The sequence below is a fragment of the Anguilla anguilla genome, chromosome 2 (genome assembly GCF_013347855.1).
Source record: "Anguilla anguilla isolate fAngAng1 chromosome 2, fAngAng1.pri, whole genome shotgun sequence".
In the NCBI taxonomy this organism is placed as follows: Eukaryota; Metazoa; Chordata; class Actinopteri; order Anguilliformes; family Anguillidae; genus Anguilla; species Anguilla anguilla.
The window spans coordinates 51,443,676-51,469,783 of NC_049202.1; the positions used below are offsets into that span (position 1 = coordinate 51,443,676).

General features: G+C 47.7%; 1 protein-coding gene across 3 annotated transcripts in view; it reads left to right on the plus strand.

Annotated features, from left to right (window-relative positions):
- mrtfba (myocardin related transcription factor Ba) overlaps positions 1 to 26,108 on the plus strand; it is a 44,297-nt gene that overhangs the window by 12,266 nt on the left and 5,923 nt on the right. For 2 of the 3 annotated variants that reach the window (XM_035405202.1, XM_035405201.1), the window contains exons 2-15: positions 1,668 to 1,903; positions 12,912 to 12,977; positions 16,704 to 16,759; positions 17,042 to 17,117; positions 17,815 to 17,976; positions 18,128 to 18,309; positions 18,668 to 18,811; positions 20,459 to 20,709; positions 21,092 to 21,242; positions 21,480 to 22,250; positions 22,554 to 22,688; positions 24,244 to 24,408; positions 24,552 to 24,689; positions 25,139 to 25,199. In XM_035405202.1, coding sequence (XP_035261093.1) covers positions 1,750 to 1,903; positions 12,912 to 12,977; positions 16,704 to 16,759; positions 17,042 to 17,117; positions 17,815 to 17,976; positions 18,128 to 18,309; positions 18,668 to 18,811; positions 20,459 to 20,709; positions 21,092 to 21,242; positions 21,480 to 22,250; positions 22,554 to 22,688; positions 24,244 to 24,408; positions 24,552 to 24,689; positions 25,139 to 25,199 — 2,512 coding nt within the window. In that variant the 5' untranslated portion in view covers positions 1,668 to 1,749. Of the gene's footprint in view, positions 1 to 1,667; positions 1,904 to 6,354; positions 6,596 to 12,911; positions 12,978 to 16,703; positions 16,760 to 17,041; positions 17,118 to 17,814; positions 17,977 to 18,127; positions 18,310 to 18,667; positions 18,812 to 20,458; positions 20,710 to 21,091; positions 21,243 to 21,479; positions 22,251 to 22,553; positions 22,689 to 24,243; positions 24,409 to 24,551; positions 24,690 to 25,138; positions 25,200 to 26,108 lie in introns of those variants that run through there. The other variant, XM_035405204.1, reaches the window with a different exon arrangement.

A 26,108-nucleotide genomic window follows, 5' to 3' on the forward strand; every position in this document is an offset into this window, starting at 1 on the left:
GTAGAGGACAGAGCGCGTGCCCCCAAGCCAGGTGAGGGGGAACCAGACGCTTTGTTCCTGTGAGCATGTGCGATTCTGTACAGAATGCACACAACTTCATTTTTATGTAAGAAAAAAATTGATTATGAGGAATTAATTGGTTCTCTCGTTTGCACTTCTGTTACAGATATTGCTGATCATCATTTCTTCTTTGATGACTATTTTCTGAAATCTCTTTTTTCAGCCTACTCATGCAGAACACATCAGTTCATGTCTTGTCATAGCGTCAGAACCGAAGCAGATGGCTGCTGCAGCTGACGTTGCTTTACGTTGTACCGTCTGTCAACACTCATATTCGGTTTCTGCTTTTGAACTGCACATGGGTAGGTCACTTCAGGGCATGAACACTTCAAACGTTAGATCTGCCGGCCGTTTTTTTTTTTTTAAATAGTGCTTTTCTCCAGAGACAAAATTGCACATATCCGCATTCTAGAATGAGCCCTACTCAACCATGCAACCATGGCAGCGCTCCTAACTTTTGAAGTGGCCTTACCTCTGTAGTAGAAGTTATATTTAGTACGGCTTTTATTGAATAATCTTTATTTATTTACTGTTGCCCAGAGTGCTCTTCAAAACATTTGGAGATTTTAGACTGATTGCTCTTTTTTGTTTTGTTTTTATTGTACTTCATGATATTTTTCCCATTCTTGAGCTGGGATCATACTTTGGTGTCTGTATCGGTTGTACTGAGCCTTGTGGCTCTATGCATGGCATTACATGGTTGAAAGAACATCTTTTGTGTTGTACGCAGACTTTTGTGTGCGAACTCGATAGAATTGAGAGATTGGGATATTTGTTTTGTGCACATGAAGAGTGACTTGATGTGACTTGGCGTCTTGTGGATTCAAGCAATTCAGGAAATATCTGCCTTTAAAATGTTGAGCAATAAATTCCCTCATTGTTCTAAAATGATACTGATTGTGATTGCAAAAAGTTCTAGGCTAACAGAGTTTAATCAATCATTGCTCAGTTATAGGTCTGTGTGGAGTCATGGTTGCCGTGCTGTTTGTTTACCGAACATGCATCTTCCCCGCACCGTCCCACTATATCTTAATCTCAGATGACATCTTTTCCAAGATGCATCCATTTATCCTTAATTAGCTCACCCGTTACGGTTGGCCTCTTAATGCTCTTACTGTTTATCGATCCCACAGATAAAACGTTAATAGAGAGCATCAATATTTAACCGGCCTCGAGAGTCGTTCCAGATGATGAGTAAGTCCGAGTCTTGAAACTTAATAAGAAAGTAAGTCTGTTTGTGAGGAACAAACCCGTGCTGTTTTGAGTGATGTCCAGTTCTGGGAGCTTGTAATCCAGCCGAGTTTCCCCAGAACTGTTTTCACACTGTGTTCCAATATGGGATGGAACACTGACCAAGTTGACCAGTGTTTTATGCATACATGCACAACCCTTCTCCACTGCCCTCCTTTGACAAATCATTGTATTGAAACCTGGAGGACAACCGTACTGAAAACGTTTTGTGGGGGGATGACAACAACTGTGCTGAATATGGTTTGGGGGGGACGACAACTATGCTGAAAATGTTTTGGGGTGGGGGAGGACAACCGTGCTGAAAATGTTTTGGGGGGAAATGCTGAAAAAGATGCTCTGATTGTCTCCCCTCGCAGAAGCCACGCTGACAAGGCCGCAGATCGGTGACCCCGCTCGTCTGATCGCCCGGGAGACCCCTGACTCCTTCCCCGAGGAGACATGGAGCCCCAGGGGCTGCTGGGAGCGGGGGGAGAGGCCGGGATGCAGGGGCTGCTGGTGCCCAGCCCGCAGAGCGAGGCCGTCGCCCACGAGCTGGAGGAGCTGTCCCTGCAGCCCAGCCAGAACCTGCCGCCCCTCAACGAGCGCAAGAACGGTGAGCTAGCGGAGCGCCCGCAGGCTCCGCCCACACTGCCCTCCACCCAGGTCTCTCCGACACTGCCCTGCGCGCACGCCCCTCCCACACTGCCTTGCACCCACGGCCCTCCCACACTGCCCTGCATGCAGGCTCCTCCCACACTGCCCTGCATGCAGGCTCCTCCCACACTGCCCTGCATGCAGGCTCCTCCCACACTGCCCTGCATGCAGGCTCCTCCCACACTGCCCTGCATGCAGGCTTCTCCCACACTACCCTGCACACACGCCCCTCCCACATTACCCTGCACACACGCCCCTCCCACACTGCCCTGCACGCAAGCCCCTCCCACACTGCCCTGCATGCAGGCTCCTCCTACACTGCCCTGCATGCAGGCTCCTCCCACACTGCCCTGCATGCAGGCTCCTCCCACACTGCCCTGCACACAAGCCCCTCCCACACTGCCCTGCATGCAGGCTCCTCCTACACTGCCCTGCATGCAGGCTCCTCCTACACTGCCCTGCATGCAGGCTCCTCCTACACTGCCCTGCACGCAGGCTTCTCCCACACTGCCCTGCACGCAAACCCCTCCCACACTACCCTGCACACACGCCCCTTCCACACTGCCCTGCACCCACACCCCTCCCACACTGCCCTGCACACACGCCCCTCCCACACTACCCTGCACACACGCCAACCATTGGGCAAGGGCTGCTCTACCGTTAGAACTGCAAATTATTCTGGCTTTGATACTGACAAATGAAATGCTCTAATGAGCTGATAGGTACAGAACTACACTGGGATTGTAATTGGAAGTCACTTTGTTGCAATAGTTTAAGAGGTGTCGGGAATTTCATTTTTAGCCCTCTCACTCATGGAAACATCCCTGTGTAGATCCAAAGCATGCTACATCAGAGACATTTCCAGAAAGAAAATGGGTGTTACTGGTGGAAATGGAACAGAGTTTATGAAGCTTGTAAATCTTGCTGTTATTCTTTTTCACTGGCTGGCTGCTTTGTGGTGTTTTTCCCCTGTCTTGGCAGTCATGTGACCTTCTAGCCTCCGTCAGAATTGGGAGGTCTTTGACATTCCCCTCGACTAGTCCTGTCTTTGGCTCATCCCTCTAGTTCCCACAATCCCAGTATTCCCCTGGCTGCAGCCCTGAAATGTTTTCTGGCATGTGAAGCCTGGTGAGAGGGTGCAGTGGGACATGTCTGGCGGACGGGGGGGTGAGGGGGGAGGGGTGGGCAGTAGAGCATGGACGTCGTGGCATACTGGCATAGCTGTGTCCCAGGGGTGCGTGAAGCTTGAAGTGGGAGAGCAGTCTCTCTGCAGTCATACCCCCAGAGCTGATGTCCCTTCTCTTACAGCATCTGGCAGGAAACATCACAAACTTATCGGATTTTCTGGGAGGCACCTTTAGGTTCTATTAGAGTGACTTTTTCTGAGATTAGATCTTCAGAGTTGATTGATGCTGGTGACCCTCGGATTGTGCCATTTTCCTGTTTCCGCTCCTGTAATAAAAACGGCGTCACAGTCTGGATTCCATCTCGCTTATTCTCCTGCAGCCAGACTCTGTCACGTCAAATACCATACGCACAATGTGGAAAACTTTGTTACTTCACTCCTCGATTTCCAGACATCCCAAATTAAAATTCTTTCTTTTTCATTAGCAGAACTGCTCATGATTTTAGAGTTACTGAGGCTGACTTTGTGGAAATGCTGTTCCTCAGTCGTAGCATGATTAATCGAAACCCCCCCCGTATGATGCAGCAGTGCAGTGTCTCAAACCCCAGACCACCTCAGTGGTGCCATTGACTGTAGAAAATACACGGACCTGGTGTCTATGACGTCACGTATTGACTTTCCATGGGGTTGTGAAAAGCTCTTTGAAACTGCAGAAGTGCAGTTTCCGTCTGGCCGTGTTCGACAAATTGGAGCCAGAGCCTGTGCAGTAGGGAGAAGAGCATGAAGCCCAGGTCGTCCACAAATCACGGGAGATACAGTGACTCAGCAGTGACGCAGTCTGTCCCTGATTTGTCCACAAAATATTAAACTGCTGTCCAAATAACACAATAACAAGTCGGCACATGGGGGAGAGACGGTAGGCAAAGAAAAAATGCATATTGTGACTACATTTTCTTGTGGGGAAAAAACTGACTTTGTGTTTTGACTGTATTGTTACCATTGACATAGGTACCTGTACGTTGAAACGGGTAGCTGAAACACCGATACTGGAGCCAACCACACAGGTGCTAGTGAGCAACGTCTCAGCAAGACCAGGAAGTGAGCTTGAGAAACGCAGCCCGGCTTTGGGCTGTGCGCTGCGTCGCACGCGTGGTCACATGTCAGCAGCGGGAGTTACTCAGTTACTCATTGGGTTTGGTCCCTCTCGTTCCCGCCCTCTTCCCGCTCCTTGGTTGTGTGAGACGCGCTGATCCCGGAGCTGTGCTGTCAGAGCAGAGCGGGGGCTGCTCCATAAATCAGGGCCACTCCCCTTCTCCCAGAGCAGCGCTGACAGAGACGCGTGCTAACACCAGCATCTGAGAAACTCCCCCCCCCCCCCCCACCCCCTTCCTCATAGGAAGACCCCCACGGTGGCCCCCGCGGCGACACGCCCCGCCCTCTCCCAGGCCTTCCCCCCCCCCCCCCGCTTATCGCCAGATGGCCGCCCGCCGCTTTTCTTTTCCCAACTGCCATTTTCAGATATGTCGAGCTTTCCCTCCCGCCTCTCGTCCGCGGCGTCGCATTCTAACACCCTCTCCATCAGCGGCGTTATCAGAAAGCAAATATGTACCGAGAGCCCGGACAGTGAAGCCCTGTGCTGAAAAAAAAGCGGGAGAGAGCTTCACCATCTGAATGTTCTTATCAGGGTCTCAGCCCTGCAATGTACCCGCTCAAATTTAACGGCGAGTTTTTTTGGCAGTTGTTTTATGTTCTTTGCTCTATCTCATGATGTCATTTTCCAGTGTATATTAGTGTAGTGTGTCTGTTGTTTGTCATCAAAACAAAGCTGTTGCAAAACATCCATTTCTGCTTGTATTTCCCCGTTGCAAAAGGAGGCCATCTGGAATGCATGTTTTCTTGCACATAAATGCACCCCCCCGCCACCCTCGGGGGGATTGAGAGAAACAAAATATTTTCACTACATGTGGGAGAAGCAAATATGTCAGAGTCCTCTCGGTCCTCAGATTTTGCCTTGACCCGGGAGCTGACCTCCGGTCCGCAGAGGGGTCGCAGATAGCCAGCGTGCCTGCGCCTGACTGAACAGGAAGTGACATCGAAACCCGGCCGCCTCGGGGCTTTGCGTGGGCCCTGTGTTTACAGGTCATCTCTGCTTTGACTAACTCCGGCCGCCGGCACCGTCGGGGTCACTCAGTCACCGGCTGGAAATTCCAGCCTCGCCGGAGAAGCCGCAGCCCCTGTCCATCATCCCGGTCCGCTGGCGGTCCCGCTGCTGACCACGCCCCCTTTCTCACGCGCGTTCGGCCGTTCGTGCGCTTCGTTTCCGCGCGGCAGGAGTCGCTCGCGAGCTCTGCTGTCAGCCTCACCTGCCCCTTGTGTTGCGTGCTACTGCGTCGTCTCTTTGGCGTACATAGCTCAGTAATCTGTTATAGGTTATAGGTCCTCCTAGCGTGGTATAAGACCAGAGACCTGATTGTTCAGATAACCTGGTCTTTTTAATTTAATTCATGCACAATAGAAGATTAAGTTGGTGAATGTACAAGCCGCAAATAATTATTTTATTAGATAGTTATAGAATACAACACATAATGTTTTCCCTTTTTGGCTGGACCGCAACAGCGGGGCCAGCCCAACAAACGCAAATGTCTGTATCTGACTTACTGACTGAGTGAGTGATGAAGTTACACCATTGGTCAGCCGAGTTATGAAGTTACACCATTGGCCTGCCGGATCACGTGTGTTAGGTCCAGCCAATATACTAGGTTTTAACCTTTAAACTTTATAGTTTTTCTGTAAACAGTGCGAATGCTAGATGTTGGGAATGCACTGCAATTGCAATTGGGCAGAACTGCAAAAAAGATAAACGCTAATGATCCCAGAGGTCCGGGCCTGTTTGTTTAGTCATTTTTGCGCTGTGACAGAATGTGGCGCCGGGTTTCTCACGGTCGCTCGCTCCGTCCCGCCTTCCCACTGTGTTTTTGTGAGAAGCGGAAAACACACGAGTGACTTGTATTTAACCTTGTGTCTCTGTTTTTAGAAATCACATCTTTTTCGGTTGCCAAAAATATCCCAAAAAAAAGCCCCCAAGGCATCCCAGCTGCGTACACAATGTGTACGGCGCGGAGAACCCTTCCAGATTTGCCTTGCTGGTCTGGAGCAGGGCGCTGTGGCGCTGGGGGCTGAGGAGGCTCGGGGCACGGCAGGGGTTAATGTCGACTCACCGCCTGCTCCCTCCTCCTGCTCTCTCACTGGCTGAGAGCGGGCTCGCACACACATGGGCCGAGAGGGAGAGAGAGAGCGAGAGGGAGGACTGCGAGGAAACACTCAGGGATGTCCCAGTCTGAGGTTATTCCCTCCGAGCGATCCTCCTCCTCCTCCTCTTCCTCCTCGCTGCCCTTCGCCCGGATCGGTCCATGGGACTCCAGCCCCCAGCCTCTCAGACGCTGTTGCTGACGGACTTTTTCCTCTCCTCCATGGCCTGTCTGGACGTGGAGCCCCCCGCCGTCTGCCCAGGCAAATTCAGATCAGGTGCCGCACTCTCTCTTCTCTTCCCCAGCATGACATCACAGCCATGGCTTTGACCAGGCACAGTCGCCCTTAGGAGGTGTGTCGGTCTTAATTATTCCTGCTGTGCAACTGTACTTTTGTTAAAATGTTATTGGTTGCTGGAATCCCTGCCATTCATTGGTGTATACTTATGTAATCATGAAAGCGAAATGGTTTTGTGTGACCCCTGAAAAGTACAGTACTTTTGGGGTACCCCAGTTTGGCTAGCGTTTGTGTCAGTGAGGGCCGTGCCACTATAACGCACAGGCTCAGGCTCAAAGGGTGCTTAATTTTCCAAAGCCAGCTGCTGATTTGGTATGTTGGTTTCATTAGAAGTGACAGTTGAATGTAGCATGATTCATGGCCCATGCAGGACCCACCCATAGAAGGACGCACGCCCACACATACGCAAGCACACTCATACAAACAAACACACGCGCACGCACTCACACACACACACACACACACACACACACCTATGCAAACATACTCATATGAACCAGCACACACACGCGCACACACACACACACACACATGCACACACACACAAACACACACACACACATACATACCTATGCAGACATACTCACTCAAAAACACACACACCTATGCAAACATACTCATACAAACACACACACACACACACACTTACGTAAACAGAGAGATGTTTACTCTGCCACTGATAAGTTAGTGCAGGCTTGATGCATTTACATTCTGCATTTGATAGAGGAGGAGCTGATGTGATGAGGAAATGGAGCAGGGAGGATTCTTTTTTGAAAAAGCTACAGGAAGGGGATGAGTAGCTCCCTGAAGACTAGGATGGGCTTGGCGAGGTTTTAATGTGCAGACCTGCTGAAAGGAGTAGGGTCTGCCCCATAGGAGAAAGTTGAATAAGTTGAACTCAGCATTTTTTTCAGTAAGAAGATGTCGCTATTTGAATAAAGTAACCTCCATATGTTTCCTTAAAGAAAATGCGACAGAATTTATTTTTAGAAAGAAATTAAGAAATACATTGCATTCATTTAATGTGCTTTTGCGCAGATAAATATTCTTCAGTCTGTTTGTGCTTTAGGAAAAATAATAAAATATTAGAAATAATAGAATAATAATAAAATATTATAATATTAGAATGTTTTAATATTAGAATCTTAGGAAATGATCTTGTTTAATGCTTTTATTTGCTAGTACTCAAAGACCTATAACCAAATACATGTTGCAACCTGTTTTGTGTCATACGACATTTGAATAATTGGAAACCTTTCTGTGGGGGGGGGTTCAGTCTTAGTTTTTCCACAGCCCTTTGAATAGCACACATACCATCAGCAACAGAAGTCTCCATTCCTGTACTTATAAATGTACTGCTAGCGCCAGGCTAATGCTAGTACATATAACGCGCAATGTCTGCCTAATGGTTTTCGACATACCGTTCAGTAGCAGGCCTCGGCCTAGATCCAGGTTTAGTGGGTTTGATTTCATTTCCGTGGATCTGGACACTGCTCCAAACCATTTATTTTGAAATATATTTTAATTTATACTTATCCCCGTACAACTACTGATTCAGTATTATTAATGTACTCAAATTTAATGTGAGGAAACCAAGACCGTGAATTTTCTTTGTTCTGTCCATGTCAACTTAATAGACCCTCACTGTAGCACCCTCACAAGAACATCATTTAACTCAAGTTATCTTCTCTGGCAAATTGTAAATTATTCTGATGCTTGAGACTGATGTAGATGGGTGCATTAATATATAATATTATTTTAGGTGCTAAACTAATATTACAGTAACTGCATTACTTCAGTGTACATTGGCAATGGGCCAATGTAGGCCGAGTTTCACATACAAGAATATAAGGACCCAAGGACAATATGCAGTACCTTTGTTGGAATGGTCTGTGAGACCAATTTTATCCAGTTGCCTGTTACATCACTCAGGAGTGAGCCAGGGGTGAATTATAACATCAGTGCTAATGCACTGGTGTCAGCAAAATGAATAGTGCCTCACACATATGGTTTAATGTAATGTTAGTAATGCAGTAGGCACTGGTACTTTGCTGTTCTCTTGCTACTGAGTAGTGAGTATTCATTTTCTGCATTGTTTTATACAGGATTATATGTTTTTTTTTTTTTTTTTATTATTATTTTTTTTTAAGTGAGCCATCTCAGATGAATTGAGAGACACATTTCAATGTACCACTGAACAGCTTCAGCTTCGGAGCTGAATTTCACCACTTAGTACACAATGTCAAACCGTGCTGTAATGTGCCTGTTGAACTTTTTGAAGCAGACACACTCAACACAGGAAACTGGGAGAAGCACTGAGTGTTTTGGACCCTGTGAACTGCCTTGCATAAAAAAACGAAGGCAGAATCGGCCTCCTCCCCTCCTCCACCTATGTCTTTCTCCTCTGTGTGTGAGGAGGCGGCCGCCCCCTCCCCGTAGACATGTTTCTGTGATTCCCAAGCCTTGTTCTCACAGCTGCTCGGTTATTTTTGCCGGAGTGAGTCAGTGTCTTGACGTTCTCCGGAGATTTAGATTTTGAGTTTTAAAGACCCCCCCCCCCCCTCCGAAGAGGCCGAGTGTACAGGGACCCGCACAGTGCCCTCATGGCACGTGTCTCGCTCTCTCCAAGCGCTGCGTTCATTACTGAAGCGCTCTGTTCATTACTGCCACCTCTCCGTCTAAATATTTTTGCTGAAGAGAAGTGTACCTCAGTTGCAATAACAAGCTCACTCTAGTGTGCGTGCACGCGGTCCATGTTTGAACTAAGCTTACGGGGTTGGTTTATTATGACTGAGAAATTACGTGGATCTGTCGAAAGATATGGAGCTCTGTTTAATTCTCTGAAAACATTCAGCGCTATCGCAAAAGCATTTGTGTAATTTTCATGTCCGGTGGGCTTAACGTAGACATGTAAATGATTTCTCAATGGGGGCCGTGCCCAGTGTGGATGATGTCACCAACAGATCACCTGACTATCTGTTAGACTTGTAGATAAAAATGTGGTAATCGTGAAGTTTTATGGGGTTTAATTTTTTTATTACATGCAAGCCAGAGAAACACTCACTCCACCCATTGTTTCCATTTTTTGTTTCTTCAGTAAAATAACCGTGTTCCTGTTAACTCACTGGAGGAAAATTGAACTTGAATTAAAAGTGGAATTAATGGCATGAGTTGTCAGCTTCATTTATGAGCAATTCTGATTTTAAATGTGAAAGACAATGTCAACAAATTCTGCCATATTAAGTAGCAAAATCAACAGTTTTGCCATTACAGGTTTAATTTAACTTGGAAATAGGAAGTTCAAGAGATTGAAATCTTTTTGGCGAGCATGATCTGAAAGCCATTACATTTAAAAGTAACCTCCAAAAGCAATATACAAATAAAAGAGTGAGATATATAAAACGTCTTTTATTATTCTGAATTCCTCGCTTTGTTGCTGTTGAACTGCTGAAATAAGAGTGTGTCTGTCTATATTTAGCCTGACGAACACGGACCATAAATCTGCATATTTTTGTATTTCAGTAAGTGTAAGTGCGAAGTGCTTGTCTAGCATGGGCTATTGGAAGCACTCGTCTGTTGGTTTCTCTCATTCTCCCATGAGCTTTTTTCTAGTTCTGAATGTTTTTGAGCCCTTCTGTGTCTTCTGAAATATATTATCAAAAATGTTAACATCAATAATGAAATGTAAATGACAGATTTCCTCTAAAAATGCTGTTCTCAGTCGTGTGCATCTTGTAAAGCGAAAGGACTCCTAATGGCACCAGCCAATCATCTGCATGCCATGGGCCCGTTGTGAGCGTGCTCACTGTGTCCAACACCGCCGATGTTATCTGCTCCATAATATCTCTGCGGCCCTTCGCCGATTATTTCTAGAAAATTAGGCACAGGCCTTGAGTTTTGAGCGCAGCTGGCACCCTTGCCGAGAAAAGACTGGATTCAGACTGCGTTCCCTGTCTGCCATTTTCGTGGCTGTTGTTTATTATCAGGCATAATGATTAATGTGACCGTTTGATTTCAGCGTAATCAGTGTTTGTCATATTTCTCTCGTGTAAACGCGTTTGTTTGGGGGAATGGAACTCAGCGCTGTGCCTTACTCTTGAAGCCTGCCTTTGTTTCCAAGTCGCTACAGTAGTTTACAGCAGTGTTCCCAGTCAGCGTGTAGCTATGTGGCTGACTTTGTACGCTATTCTACTTCAGTGTCCTGCTCTTGGCTGTTACTGTTCTGTGTCTGAACTTATGGAGTGCTATAGCAACTTTCAGCATGGATAGAGATGCTTTCCTAACCATGTTTGCTGACAGTTGTGTAGTATACATTAGTCATCCTTTGCTTTCTGTGCTTTGCATTGTTTTCAGCAGCACTATAATCAAGTAAGGACATATTGTGTTGTTCTTAGCTATTTTTTTGTTTTGAATTGATTTTTCTGTAAACTAGATTATCCATTTTGGCAAACCTCCATTTGTCAAACAGATTCCTACACTTGTGTTTTCAACTATTTTAACTGAAATTGCCTTTGGGTCTGTGTGTATTGCTGAATTCTGGGCGTGGAGAATTGCCTTTTGCTGTCTGTAATGTGTTGCAGTCGTCTGAGGGGCTCATTTTAACACTAATCCAGGACATTGGAGACATTGGTGCACAAATAGGTATTTTGTAAAGCTCTCCACTGGTACTTTTATCTTTGAGTTAATGCAGGGGCTTATTTGGCATCTCAGAGACTTCCTTTTGTACAGTTTATCGAGCTCCACTATGCATTCCACCCATGGGCATGTTTCTAAGGGTTCTCATTTCATCAGAGTAAAATGTTCAACACCACCGGCCTTGTTCTGGCTGCATTACTTTTATCCCTCGTGAGCAATCACTGAGCTGGGTCCAATTTATCTTGGTGTACTTGGGCATTTCTGACCTACCCAAATAGGAAGCCATCAGTAACCTGACTGACCAAAAGATGGACCCGTCCCAAAAATCATTCAGACTCCTGATTACAGCGATAATCACACCAATTATAAATGATTTGGAACAGGCAAACTTTCTTTAGGTTGCCCTGTGAGAAGCAGAAACCTCAGTCGTCCACATCACCTCTCATGGAACATGGCTGGTCATCCAGCACAGTATGTTATTTCTTCTCCCTTTGTGTTTTTGCTGTCTAGTTTTTGAGAATGCTGCAATGTCTTTTGCATAGGCAGTTATGGTTTGCTTTTAAAAAATAACGATGATATTCTTCTGCATTTTTTAAAAGATGATGACGCTTGGTGGGGTGACATCTTCAGATGGTTAAACAGATTTGTTGAGTTACCGTGAGCTCTCCCCCTTTGGAGTTTCTCAGAGCAGACATTGGAATTCAGTTTTGTTTCTGCTTTCTCTCAAAAAAGAAAAACAAACTTCACATTGCTGGCTTCAGCTAGGGATGCCATCTGCCAAGTTACGCCAGCTTTTATATGTGGCCTTCATGTACCAGCTTTTAAAAAGTACGTCATGGCATGGATGGCACGTCATTGAATCAGTAGTGTGACCCTAAACCTGATTTGCACAGCTTTTATGTTTTATGTTACTGATGTTGTTTTATTATCCTTTTTCATGAGAATGATGTGTAGTGTACTTCAATCCTGAGGATCATGGCATGTTCCATTCTGTTCATTCATGCAGACATATTGGCAGCCAGTTATGGTAATTGAATTTAAGATTTTATCACATTGCCTGGGTCAGTTACTTTGTACAGAGCGTTTTTCCACAGCAAGTACTTATTTTCATCAGATGGAATTTATTTAAGAAATCACCATGTTTTGATTACTTTTGGCTGAAGCTGCTTATAGCTGGGCAAACCAGTGTCAGAAATCCTGTGTTTCAAGGGCTTTGTAGAACTACAGGCTGAGAAGTTGTATAGCTTGTACAAGCTGTGGAATTTTGCCACGCTTTTCGAATGTTTTAAATCCAAATTTAACCCACATGAATTCATTTCGTAGCTAAAAAGGCAAATATTTTTTCCCCCCAGTAAAATCGCATGTGCTGCCCTTGAACTGAGAAACCTGGCAGCCGTGCGCGGTCCTACACGCGGCCTGGTATTGTGATCTTGTCCCCCGTGTTGATCAGGAAGCGTGTGGTTTTTCTATGGCGGGGGGACCAGGCTTCCGCGCGTCTGCATATATGTGCCTGTGTGCTGCGCTCGACGCAGGGTTACGTAAGGCCACCTCCTGGCCAGAAATCTCAGACAGACAGCCAGCTCGGGGGGCCCCTAAAGGCAGCCGCTGGTGTTCGTGCGGGACTCTAACCCCCTCTCCTCTCCCCTGTCCTCTCCCACAGTGCTCCAGCTCCGACTGCAGCAGAGACGCACCCGGGAGCAGCTGGTGGACCAGGGCATCATGCCTCGTAAGTATGGGCACCGGCACCACTACCAGTCCAATTCACAAATGGCTGCCCTTTCAGTGCAGCGCATAGTGGAAGAGAGCGCCAGTTGTCCTTGAATTATCTGCCGTATCCTGCAAGTTTAAATTTTGTTCTGGTCAATGTGTTCCGATGCTAATAGATAGTACTTGATTTAGAAGTGTCGTGATGTCATAGGAGCCAGTGTCTGAATAGTCTGACCTGCATACACAAACAATATTTACAAATGGGGAGCATGCTGTACTCTGCCGAGAAGGGAGAATTGAAATTTTGACAGCTTAGCTTTGGGTAAAGGCGCACATATGGTTGGCGTTGCGAAGATGTTTGCTATCTCCTAACAGCTGGTTCTCATTCGCTCTTAAGTTCACCACTCATAGTCAATGCATCTCTGATGTTTGGGTGTTCACTTTAAATGCTGTTTGTAATTATCTCGAATGTATGAGACATGTCAAAAGACAAATGAATGAATTTATATGGCCCATTATATATAGGACATTGCAGCACTTTTGTATTGTTGAATAAGTGTGCAGTTGTAATCTATATTGTTATTCATATACCAGATTCAGTTCTTACTCTGTTTAACTGTGAAGGGAGAAATATACAATTCTTACTGCTGTTTGTTTTGGCCATATTACAGAATATTTGACCTCTTTTATTTGGTTACTTATATAACCCAGTCCAAATTGATTTTTAGAATCTCCTATTACAGGGCAAAGAGAAATAAAAACCCTGTTTGTTTCCAATGTAAAGATTTTACCGCCTGCCAATAAAAATATTCTATATATATATATATATATATATATATATATATATACATTCATATATCTCTCTCTCTCTCTATATATATATATATATATATATCTATCTATATATATATATATATATATAATGCCCTAAAAAAGGGAAGTTGTTTATTTTTGCTATATACTAAAGTAATTCGGATTTGAGATCAAAAAGTACAGAAGTAAAGACAATCGGCTATGATGTCTATTGTGAAAAGAACATAAATTAAGTTCTGTAGCTCTTAGGTAAATTGCCATGTGTATTATCTATTTCCTGTTATTTGTACATTGTGTCCAGGTTTGTTTTTTCGTAACCCAGGTTAAAGTCGTAGCCTTTGCTTACATGCTGTTTAACACACACACCCCAGGGCACACTAAGAGCCCTTGCAATATTTCCCCCAACACAGCGCACCCTCCCACGCTGACAACAACTTGCCACACATGCGAGCATTAGTACAAAGTCACAGCTAGATAATGTTTTAATCCGATGTGTTGCAACGCAATATCTACCCACTGCCGAGTGGGGGAGATTTAATTTCCTGTTTCAGGTTTTCCTAAATGTACAGTATCCTCCAGGGAGTTACCAGCCCTGGTGCGAGAGAGAGGATCCTTTAAGAGAGCAATCCCCTTTCAGTGATAAGAATGAATAATAGCCGAGCACTCTTTGTTGGGTTAAAATGTTACGTCCCGCTGCAGTTAACTGAGCCGTGTGGGCGTGTGACTCTGGTGTCTGGCTGGGGCAGTAGGAACTCCAGAGCTGGGTCAGGACCGTGCGTCTGCTCTGTGGATGTTCCCTTATTGCACTTAAAGGCCCCCACAGTACCTCCCAGAGCTCCGGCCTACTCTGTGACTCAGCCCGCAGCTGAAGTCATCATCTCCGGGTCTGGGCTCCCAGCAGTAGGCGCTCAGACCTCCCCTGCTGACCCTGACTGAATGGGCGCGATTCTTCCAGGCTGAGGTGGTCTTGGGGTACCTCTGATTTATTTTTCTGAGTACATCCCTAAGGCCTCCCTCTGGTCTGTTACTTTTTCCTCAAACAGCCCGGCCGTAAAACCGTGCAGTTCGCATACGCTGCGTCTGGGTCACTGTGCCTTCCGCTGCTCTAGACTTCCCGTGGAAATATTTCCCAGAAACTTTAGCTTGGAACTTCAGTAACTAAAAAAGCATGTGCAAACAATATAATATTGTGTTTTAAACTTGCAGCAGGCCTTTGCTTAAAAAGGTTTTAGGTGATACCCAATCTTTAAACAATTTCCTCGTTGCAATGTCCTCATATTCTGATACTTCACTTCTTTTTCTATTTCTGAACCTCTGTGAACAGAAACCATGCCCTGAAGTCTGACCCCCCGGTTGAGTGTTCAGTTCTCTGGCGCGGGGACGCAGCATTGTGTTTATGAATGTACAACGCTTGAGCACCAGCTCCAGTCACCCGGTTCACCACAGAGATATTGCTCCTGTGAAGTGGATCTTTCATGGTGTTCATTCTATAGTGATGTTGTTTGTCCAATAGTCTAAGTCCTAACAAATTTTGCAGCCCCTTGAAGAAATATATGAATAAACTTCTATACCAAATCCAGTCGACCTTATTCATTATAAAGTTGCAACTTGTACCTTATATTTTTCCCCTGGTGAACATTGGACCATTCACCACCAGTTGTTTCACCTATGATGTGCTACACAGTCCAAGGAAGCAGTTTCATTTAAATGTGCAGTGTAGGCCAAAGGTATTAGGCCACCTGTGGTATTTTAGAAAAACATTTGGTAGAGAAGTATTCAGTTAATTTAAGCACATGTATTAAATAGCAGACCAACGTACAAACAGAGAATAATTTATGTAATTTAAGCACATTTATTAAATAGCAGACCAACGTACAAATATTTGCATTCAATTTCTACCCACAAAAACACACAGTTTGAGTTTTACTTTACAGAAATAATCTTAGACATGACTTTCCTCAGCCTCCTTTGGCTTTAATTACAATTCAATTAATTGTTGGATTTCTATCCAGTCATTTTGCAAAGTGGGAGGTAGAGTGATGGGTGGGAGGTGGAGGGGTACTTAAATTGGCAGAAATCTTATATACCTTAAGTTTTTTTTTTTTTAAGCCACAGATAGGCTAAAACCATTTACCTGTAGTGTAAGTACAATAGGCACAAAAGTTGCAAGAACTAAGGCAAAGAAGGAGTTAGGCTTAGATGTCTTGGGCCAAGTAAACATATTATGGCAAGAAGGTTATACCTAGTGAGAAACCTATGTTTCTTTTTTTAAACCACAGCCGGCCTAATACTTTTGGCCTGTGCTGTAGTTATGCAGCTTGCTGACTTTCACTATGACAAGAAGTATGAAAAACCACCTGGAACCTGGACTATGCCAGCCAGCTTGGCTGAGTGAAGACACTTGTCCGTTTCTGCGTGTTGGCTGTCTGCTAGAGCTTTGGCCAATGACGTCTTGCGGTGTTTATGCCAAACGCAATGCATAAGCATAACACCGTACAGTCCCTGTTCTCCTAGCCATTTAGTCAAAATTGAACTTGGCATTGGTTTTGGCCACCCAACTTGCTGTTTGTGTGAGAAAGTTCTTTTTTGTTAATATTTCTCACATTCCTTGTACTGCCGTTTCTTATTTCTTTATTATATGTCATTTAAGATTCCTTGATAATGGATTACTTTTTATCCCGGTTATATTATATTTGAAATGAAAACATGGTTGTCAAAGTTCGAGGGATGGAAATTCCATTGTGAGTGGTACAGTGTGATTTTTACACATAAATGCCACTGCCCGTCTGCTAACCTGTATCAAGGTTCTAGCTTTCCCTGAACGGTCCTCCTCCATGACTTGGGAGAAGTGTAGGGGCCCCCAGATAAGGAGCTGGGGATGAAAGACAGTGTCTCACTGAGAGGCTGATCTTTTTTTCTTTCTTTCCTGCAGCTCTGAAGAGCCCCGCGGCCTTCCACGAGCAGATCCGCAGCCTGGAGAGGGCCCGGGTAAGACCAGCAGCCTGCGCCCAGCGGCTACACGCCTTATCCGCTTATCCAAGTCTGCTTATGGGGACTTTCACTTCTTAATGTGTAACGCAATGCACATGTACCGTGCTACTACGCCTCACACTAGTGATTGTACTTTAATCTTTAATGCGAACAATGAGAAGTCTTTGCGTCTGCCCATAAAAAATAGCTTTTGGTTCCACATAACTAATAGATTGACATTACATTACATAGATTGAAAGTGCTGTTTCCACCGTGTCTGAAAGTTTTGTCCCTCTGCAGACGGAGAATTTCCTGAAGCACAAGATCCGGAGCCGTCCGGAGCGCTCGGAGCTGGTCCGCATGCACATCCTGCAGGGTAACTGACCCCGTGCGCACTGATGGAATGTGATGAGCTCTTTCAGTCGACCGGCCGATTCGCTCACAGCGGCTCGCAGAACACGGGATTAGGAGCCGAGCCCACTGCTCCGTGCGAGAGGAGCGCGGGTGTTTTTTTAGGATCGGGCACCGAGAGGTCGTTCAGGCTCCGCGCCAGACATGCTCAGAGCCAATTAGAAAAATGTGAGCCATTCCACGAGCCTCACGCTGTTTCCCCTCCTTATGGAACACTGAGAGCTTTGGAGATGTGAGTGTTGATGCAAATGAAATGAAGAAATTGCTGGAGACCCCACTGTTTTTACGGAACAGAGAAAACCGATAGGCTCAAACAGTAATCGGAAGGGAGTATATGCTGGGGGAGTAAATGTCTTGGAAGCCCATAAGTTGTAAATTTGTACTCTACTCTGACTATTATATGTCAACAGTAGTACATGTTGAAGTGTTCCAAGATTTTTATATCTTGCTACAGCTGTAAACACACAAGAGCCGATAGATGGAACTGAAACTGTCGTTCATGATATATTGTAATGTCTTCAGTCAGACTTGAGCCATGTGGTTCTGATCAGCTGCTCGATGTGAGGTAACTGAAATTGAGAAATGGAGTGTGAATCAGTGCCGAGTGAATGGGCGTTGCACAATTCGGTGAGCGCTGAAACGGCTGTGGTTGTGTGTCACAGAGACCCTGGCGGAGCCCTCTCTCCAGGCCACGCAGCTCAGGCTGAAGAGAGCTCGCCTGGCCGATGACCTCAACGAGAAGATCGCCCAGCGGCCGGGGCCCATGGAGCTGGTGGAGAAGAACATCCTGCCTGTGGACTCCAGCGTCAAGGAGGCCATCATTGGTAATGATGCCGCCTGCAGTGCCAGTGCCCCTCAGGCGGCACGCGCCTCGCACCGTCCCCCGCCCCCTCCCACCCCCGCTTCGCGCAGAACCCCGTGCACCCAGAGCAAGCGCCGGTTGATAAGCTGCGCTCCCCCTTGTCCCCCATATTGATCCCGCAGTCGGTCAGGTGAACTTCCCCAAGACACTGGACGTGTACACGTTCGACGAGGACAGCAGCGACGCCTTCTCCCCCGAGCAGCCGGCCAGCCAGGAGTCCCAGAACTCAGCCGCGTCCCCTGGGGAGGCCAAAGTGGTCGAGGCCTCGTCCCCGCTTCCAAACTCCACCCTGCAGGTACATTCGCCCCACCCTCTCAACCCCAATCCTTATAAGTAACTGGTCCCTAGCCTGCTCTAGTAAAATCTTAGTCATGGACGTTCCTTTCCTAAAAATCCTTCAGTAGAGCTGAAGCAGCATTCAACCCCAAAAGGAGATGGGGATGTTTTTTATGTTGCTGTTTTCTGTGTCATTTCTATTCCTTGGTATGAGCAGGCATTCCTTGGCTTAAGTTTGTTTTTGTTTTGTGGTATGTAATTATTTGTTAGGCACTTTCAGCTGATGCTCTTTCCTGCCTTTGTTTGCAAAACTGATAAACAAGCCCTCAAAGTGCAGTGCTGTGTGACTCATTTGTCTGTCACTGTTTTTATCGCAGTACTACCCTCTCATCTCCCAGCCCACACCGCAAGACTTCCTCAAGCCTGTGTCCACCAATGAGCCGCCGATTAATCGCCAGCCGGTCGCCTCTCAGCCAATCACCACCACTGCGCCTTCAAAGCCGGGGCCAACCCTTGTGAAGGTATGCCATACCTGGCAGCCGTCGTCATGTCTTTTAGTGGCTTGTTTGACTGTAAGCTGTCTGTGGATGTAAACCTTGTGTAACAGGTGACCTCACACCAAAAAGGAAAACTACTCAACGTGACCTTAAAAACCAGAGCCATTCAGACAGATAAAATGGTTCTTACTCAAAACAGAGATTATTTCAGTTTTGTGATTTTTAGATTGGCCAAGGTTTTAATCCCTTGTTTTAATACAGTGGTGACCCTGGCACAGGATGATAAACATTCTCAGGGTTGCACACGGGCTTCGCTAATTATTCCCTCATCAGTATGCAGTGGAGCTGCATTTCTGCCTTCCTGAACACTCTCCTTATGTTATGTAAACACAGTGTTTGCCATTCGTTAGTCTCTTTGCGATCAGGAAGGTAAAATATATTGTACCCATTCAAAATGACTGGTTTGTTTATTTTTATTTGGTAGGTGTTATTCTGCTACGACTGAAAACATCATTATTTGCAATATAGTAAAGGATAAATTCATTCCTATTTCTTTTTGACACAGTGCAGCTATATCGCAACCTGGCCACTTATTTGGCATATCTATCTGTTGATCTAAGGTCAGCTTCTCTGTTGCTTAAATAAAATGAAGCACACTCTCATCAGGGTCTAACCGCACAGACTTTAGCTGGAGACTTTAGAGGTCGTCGACTGTTGAAATACAAGTAATGTACTCCTCCATGCAGGCAGTTTTCCTGCAGGGTACCGCTCTGTGGGTCAGTGTGGCCGTTACTCTGCAGTTGCGGTGTCCTGGGTATTTGGCCCGTTACAGGGGGCAGATAAGACAGTGACATGTGACCAAGGGGACGTGTAGTACAGTTATTTCTACAGGGGGTCACAATACCCCCTTTGCATGCTAGTATGCATGCTAATGGAGTACTAGTAATACGTTAGGTTAATAAATTGTGTTGTGTATAAAGTATGTTGTTTGTTTTACATACATTGTTGTGCGCTCAAGCCCAGGTTATAAATTAATGAGAATAGTCATTTTTATTTTGTTTATTCTATTATCATATTTGAATGAAGTTCATGAATCACTGCAGAATAGAAGTGATTTGCTTGCTCAGCGTCCTTTAAACACCCCCGTATATCAGCGTGAGACCAGTGCCTGACTGTGACTCTAGCTGCTGCAGTCTTGGTTGCTGTAGCGTGTTCGGTGCATATTGCTGATCCTGGTGCATATTGCTGATCCTGGTGCACGCAGGCTAGGGCCTGACATTTTCGCTCTGTTAAACACCGCAGGGTGGGAGATGAGCTGAGGGTCACGGGCTGGCTCAGAGGAGAGCTCTGGCGCTTGTGTGGCTTTAAAGTAATTATCGGAGGCCCTGCCTTTTTTTTCGTGTGTATCCTGTGACTTTATGCTGGGGAACAATGGGGGTCACTTCCCTTTGCGGGCTCTCCCGGTTTCCACTTCCTGTATTGTGGAGTGGGCGTGCAGCCGCCGTCCGGCCGGTTCACCGGTGACGACCCGGCCTCGGCCCGGCTGTGTTCTGGGGCGTCCTCTGCAGCGCGGCCTGACCTCGGCCGTTTGATCCGGCGCGTCGCGGCGCGGGGTTTCCCCCGGCGTACGCCGCGCGCTAACTCTCTTCCTCCGGCTCCTCCGCCCCGCAGCAGAGCCAGCCCAAGCTGCCCGGAGACAAGAGCCGCAGCAAGAAGGGCAAGGAGGCCAAGCCGCGGGTGAAGAAGCTCAAGTACCACCAGTACATCCCCCCGGACCAGAAGCAGGAGCCCAGCGAGGCGCCCATGGACTCCTCCTACGCCCGCCTGCTGCAGCAGCAGCAGCTCTTCCTGCAGCTGCAGATCCTCAGCCAGCAGCAGCAGCAGCACTACAACTACCAGGCCATCCTGCCCGCCCCGCTCAAGTACGTCCCGAGCGCGCCGGTTCAGCGCGCGCTCAGGCTAGCGCTAGCGCTGCGCAAACACGGCCTGTTCGTGAGCAGAAAGAAATATATACACACGTGTCATGGCGCTGAAAAGGCCGCTAGCTACTTTCCACTGGCAAATCCTGTTAAGTAACGCTAATTAACTGCAGGATGTCGGTGAGGTTAGTCACGGCTTCCTGTTCCATTACGGCTCCCGTGTTTGTGTGAGATTTATTTAACATGGGCTGTTATTCTCCAGCCCGTATTGTTCTATTCAGAGGTTGTTTATTGTGAATGAAGCCAGTTGAGGAAGTTGCTCCCTCATGATATTAACAGAGCCCCCTCCTCCCCAACCCCCACTCCTCTTCCTCTTCCTCTGCAGGCCGGTGGCTGAGGGGCAGAGTGCCCCTGCCAACAGCACGTTGCCCACCTCCATTGTGGTGTCGCTTCCTACAGCTGCCCCAGTGCGGCCCAACAGCACGCTGACCAACCGCAAGCCCGGCCCGCTGCCCGCCAACCTGGAGGAAATGAAGGTGAGAGGGCCTCAGATAACAGCCTGTGTCCCAGAGATGTCTCTTCTTTTACGAGCCATACTAATACAGATATGTTCAGCAGGGATAGATAAAGATGATACCAAGTAATACCAGGAAGCATTTCCATAACAGCGTTCTGGTCGATTATCAGGCCATGAAGGGGGATTTGATAATGGAGGGGAAGTCAGGGTGTTAAAGGGTTGGCATTGAACGCTGTTGCTGATTGTTTGGCTGCAGGTGGCAGAGCTGAAGATGGAGCTGAAACTGCGGGGTCTTCCTGTGTCCGGGACCAAGACGGACCTCATCGAGAGGCTCAGGCCTCACCAGGAGGCCTCCAACGGCACAGCGCCCCCCGCTGGCCCCGCAGTCAGCGCCCTGCCTTCTGTTGCCATGGAGGTGACGGCCTCCCCGGGGGTCCAGCAGCTGCCCGCCGTCCAGCAGGCGGCGCCGGAGAGCATGAACTCCACGCCCCCGGTGTCGCCGGTGCCCTCCGATCTCTCCTGCATGAACTCGGAGGAGGCGGGGGGGGCGGCGGAGGGCTGTCGGCAGGCCCCACCCGGGGCGTCGCCGCGCAGGCCGGTCCCCGAGGAGAAGGACCGGCGCCTCCACGAGAAGGAGCGGCAGATCGTGGAGCTGATGCGCAAGCTGGAGCAGGAGCAGCGGCTGGTGGAGGAGCTGAAGATGCAGCTGGAGGTGGAGAAGAGGAGCCAGCAGGGAGGCGCGCCCCCCTCGCCCGGCGCCCCTGCCCCCGTGAAAGAGGAGAGCCGGGTGTCCTCGAGCTGCTCGGCCCCCTGGGCCCCGCCCGCCGCGGTGAAGCAGGAGGACGCTCTGGCCCCCGCCCCGCCGGCCCAGCTGCCGGCCGCCGCCGGCCTGCCGCAGTTCTTCATCAGCTCCCAGCAGGTGCCCCAGACCCTGCTCGCCGCCCAGCCGGGCACCCAGATCCTGCTGCCCGTCTCCCTGCCCGCCGCCGCCACCATCCAGCTGCCCGGCACTGGGGTCAGCCTGCAGGTACTGCCGTTTGGCTTTCTGCCACGCGGTCACCCTGAGTCACTGAAGCACCCCACGCCTTTCTGTCCCCTGAACCACTGCTAAAGAGTAGGGTGAAGTTATCAAGCGCTACCCTAGCATTATGTAGCATTCATGAATCCAGCAGAGCATCGCTTTAATACTCAGTAGATGCGCGTTTAAACTAAGCTGTCAGAAAAGGGCCCAGTTTGTGGCCAGTTTAGTGCCTGTCCTGTGGTGTGCCCTATAGCATATTTAAATCATCTGGCTCTGCTTGGGACTGACGTGTTGTTTCCGCCCCTGCAGAAGCAGCCAGTGCTCCAGGCTGCGGTGTCTCCTCAGGCCCAAAGCCTGATCCAGGCCCCTGTTACCCAGCAACCTCAAAAAGCAGAGACCCCTGCACCACAGGAGCTTCCCACACAGAACCACCACATGGGAAAGGTGAGTTACGCACTGCACCTTTGAACCCGGGGACAGGTCCAGCCTGGGACCTGTATACAGGACCGTAGCCTAAATACGTATCGCACGTTTCAAGCACTCAGGACACATGCTGCGGTTTTCCAGGGACTTCAGAGACTCGTGAGTGTGTCTGAATGCTTTACTACTCGAGCACAGGACTATTCAGACCTGGGGAAAATTGTCAAGTTGTTAGCTTTCTTGGCGCTACTAAAGTCTAGCTAATCATCACGAGAGAGCATGTACGTAGCTTTGAACAGACATACACAAAAACAGCGGTAATGTTTTGGCTGGCTGATCCAAAATATTAAAAAATATTTTTCCGTTATGAGCTCGATGACTCTTGGTATCGAGATTTGGTTTCATAAAACCGGCAGCACAATTTCACACCTTCTGTGTCTGTGAAGTTGAGTTGGCAGCCACTCCTGTTAATAAAGAGACGATTGACCCCTAGAGTTTAATTTCAAGTGCATAGCATCCATCCAACGGCATGAATTTTATAGCCACAGCTGAAATGTTATATGCTTTTGTAATTGAATGAATGATTGTCACCCCTCTAGTACATCCCCTGAACTCTGTTAATGTAGGTCATGATGTTCTTAATAGGCTTAGTTGTATTCAAATATAGATAACAGATTACTTGTAAATACCTGTCATTGTAGATGATCTAGTACTCCTGGCCCTTCTTAAATTTTGATTTAACCTATATTTAGCAGGGAAAGGAATGAGGTGGCAGTCACTTTTGCGAGAGACCTTTACTTTGAAAGAAAAAAAAAAATTCCATTAGCATTTCAAACAACTTATTTTAGTACCTCTGGAGTTCATTATTGTGCATGCAATGAAGAAAAATGAGCTTAAAGATCTACTGCATCCAGATGATGCTCAGTGCCAGGGAATGACTGAGACATCTTTGCGCTTGCCATTAACGGGGTTTTCTGTAACGAGCGCTTCTGCTAAAGGGCAGGGGCGCGCTCCTTTCCAAGCTGCCTGCTCTAATGTGCTGGGACGGAGGCAGTGAAAGCAGATCGCTGTCCGGGGCCGTGATCAAAGGCGATGATGAGTCTTTTATCTCCGAGCCGCGAGGTCGGCCAGCTGCGGGGGCGGGGAGGCCTTTATCTGCTTGACGGGGGGAAAAAAAAACTTTATTTTTCCGGAGATTTCAGGCGCTCAAACCGGCCCGTCGTTCCTCGCTTGCGCAACAGCGCTCCCCTCGGCGGGGTCAGTTATGGTATATTCCGGTCGTCCGGGTGATGGCGGCTTGGTCGTGCGGTTCAGCCCGGTTAAATTCCTCCCCCTAATCACATTAGAAGCAGTCCTGGCTGAAGCCATTGCTCAGCACCTGTTACTGGGGCGATGAGTGTGAGCGAGGATGAGTGACAGCGCTCTCCCTGACAGCCCCATTGTCTGTGGTGTGCCTGGTGCCCCGTTACAGTCGGCCACAGCCCAAAACCTCCCCTTACTGCGCCACCAGAGCCACGCCTGCAGGCTGGCCCAGAGTGCTTTGGCCGCAGCTTGTGACCGTCGTGCTCTCTTTTTACAGGCCTTTGCCGTGTGCGCCACGTCCGCCCCCGGGTTCCAGTACAGCCCCGGCCAGAACCAGGTGGGGGCCGAGATCACCCAGTGTTTCCTGAACAGCTCCCCGGAAAGCAGGCCCCCTCCCCGGGCCTCCCCCAGCCATTCCCTTCCTAATGGGCCCAAGAACAAGGTAAAGAGCGCCACTTTACAAAGCAATACCGGCATAATTCATCATTCATATCGCTCTTCTTTTGTGCTTTGGTCACAGTGAAAATATGATGATATAGCAGTGGAGTGCTGTTCTGTGCCTTTAATGAACTCTTTTTCCACCAGCCCCCTTCCCCCTCCCAGTCCACCTTCATTATCCAGCCAAACGCCTTCGCTAGCCACGCCCCCAAGAGCAAAGACCCGCCCCGCTACGAGGAGGCCGTCAAACAGACTCGCAGCCTGCAGACTCCGGCCCTCACGCAGGTGAGTGTGTGCAGCTCAACACGCTGGATACAGGCGTAGCACACAGATGAGTGTGTGCAGCTCAACACGCTGGATACAGGCGTAGCACGCAGGTGAGTGTGTGCAGCTCAACACGCTGGATACAGGCGTAGCACACAGGTGAGTGTGTGCAGCTCAACACGCTGGATACAGGCGTAGCACACAGGTGAGTGTGTGCAGCTCAACACGCTGGATACAGGCGTAGCACACAGGTGAGTGTGTGCAGCTCAACACGCTGGATACAGGCGTAGCACACAGGTGAGTGTGTGCAGCTCAACACGCTGGATACAGGCGTAGCACACAGGCGTAGTCACCGGTAAACATGAGCTCAGACATCACAGCAGAAAGAGACCATCTGCACTTGCTGGAGTGCTAGTCTTCTCTATTTGTCCTGTCCTCTCACTCTTATACCCCCGTCTGTGTTCCCACAGGTTCCCACAGCAACCAGCCAACAGATGGACGACCTATTCGACATACTAATCGAGAGTGGAGGTGAGGACATTTTTTTTTAGCCTGGTGTTAGTGCTGTCTGTCAGTCAATTTTTCAAGTAAGATGTTTAGCCCTATGTCCAATATAACACCCCACTACAGATCACAAAGCAGTGCCTTTCAAAGCCTTTCACTGTGCACTGGTAAATTACACAGTTATGAATATTATGAATAAGTCCTTTTTCATTTTTACTTGGGTACATTACTCATTCTTTGGTTGAATACATGATACATCTTTCACAATGGAAGTAAACATAGCGGATAAGCTGCTGAAAATGAAATAGACTACACCACACCAGTGAAACAGAATGAAGACTGGGATGAAGTACTCATGAGATGTAGAATTTTGCTGTGAGAATAAAACTTTTTTTCTGTCATAATTGGGATTTGAGAGAGAGAGAGAACTTGGGTTCAAATTGTGGTTATATCCCCCTGAAGTGACGCTTGATTGTCCTCTTAATATTTCTAAGTTTTGAACTGAAATATACAGCTGATAAGCGGAAGGTGGGCTTGTATCCTGCGCTCATTAATATTAATCTTTATACGACGTCTATGTAAGCAGTTCCTCGTTGCTAGGTTAGAGCAGGCTGCCAACCCTTAAAAATAGCATACAGTGGAAACATTGGCATTGTACAGCCTTACTCATGTGATCCTGACATTGACGAGCCAGGTGATGATGTACGGAATCCACAATCTGGACAACAGGTTTCAGAGTGGTTTCAACAGGTTTTTATCCTTTTAGGCATTGGTCAAGTGCTACAGACTAGCTAAAGCAGGTTGGTCTACAGGTAAAACTACTGCCAGCCCTTTAGCATTTTCCAGTAATAACTAATGTAATGTGTGGCATCGAATGTTTACCTGCTTAATTTCAAACAGCTATGATTTCCTACAGTAACACAACCATTTTATCAC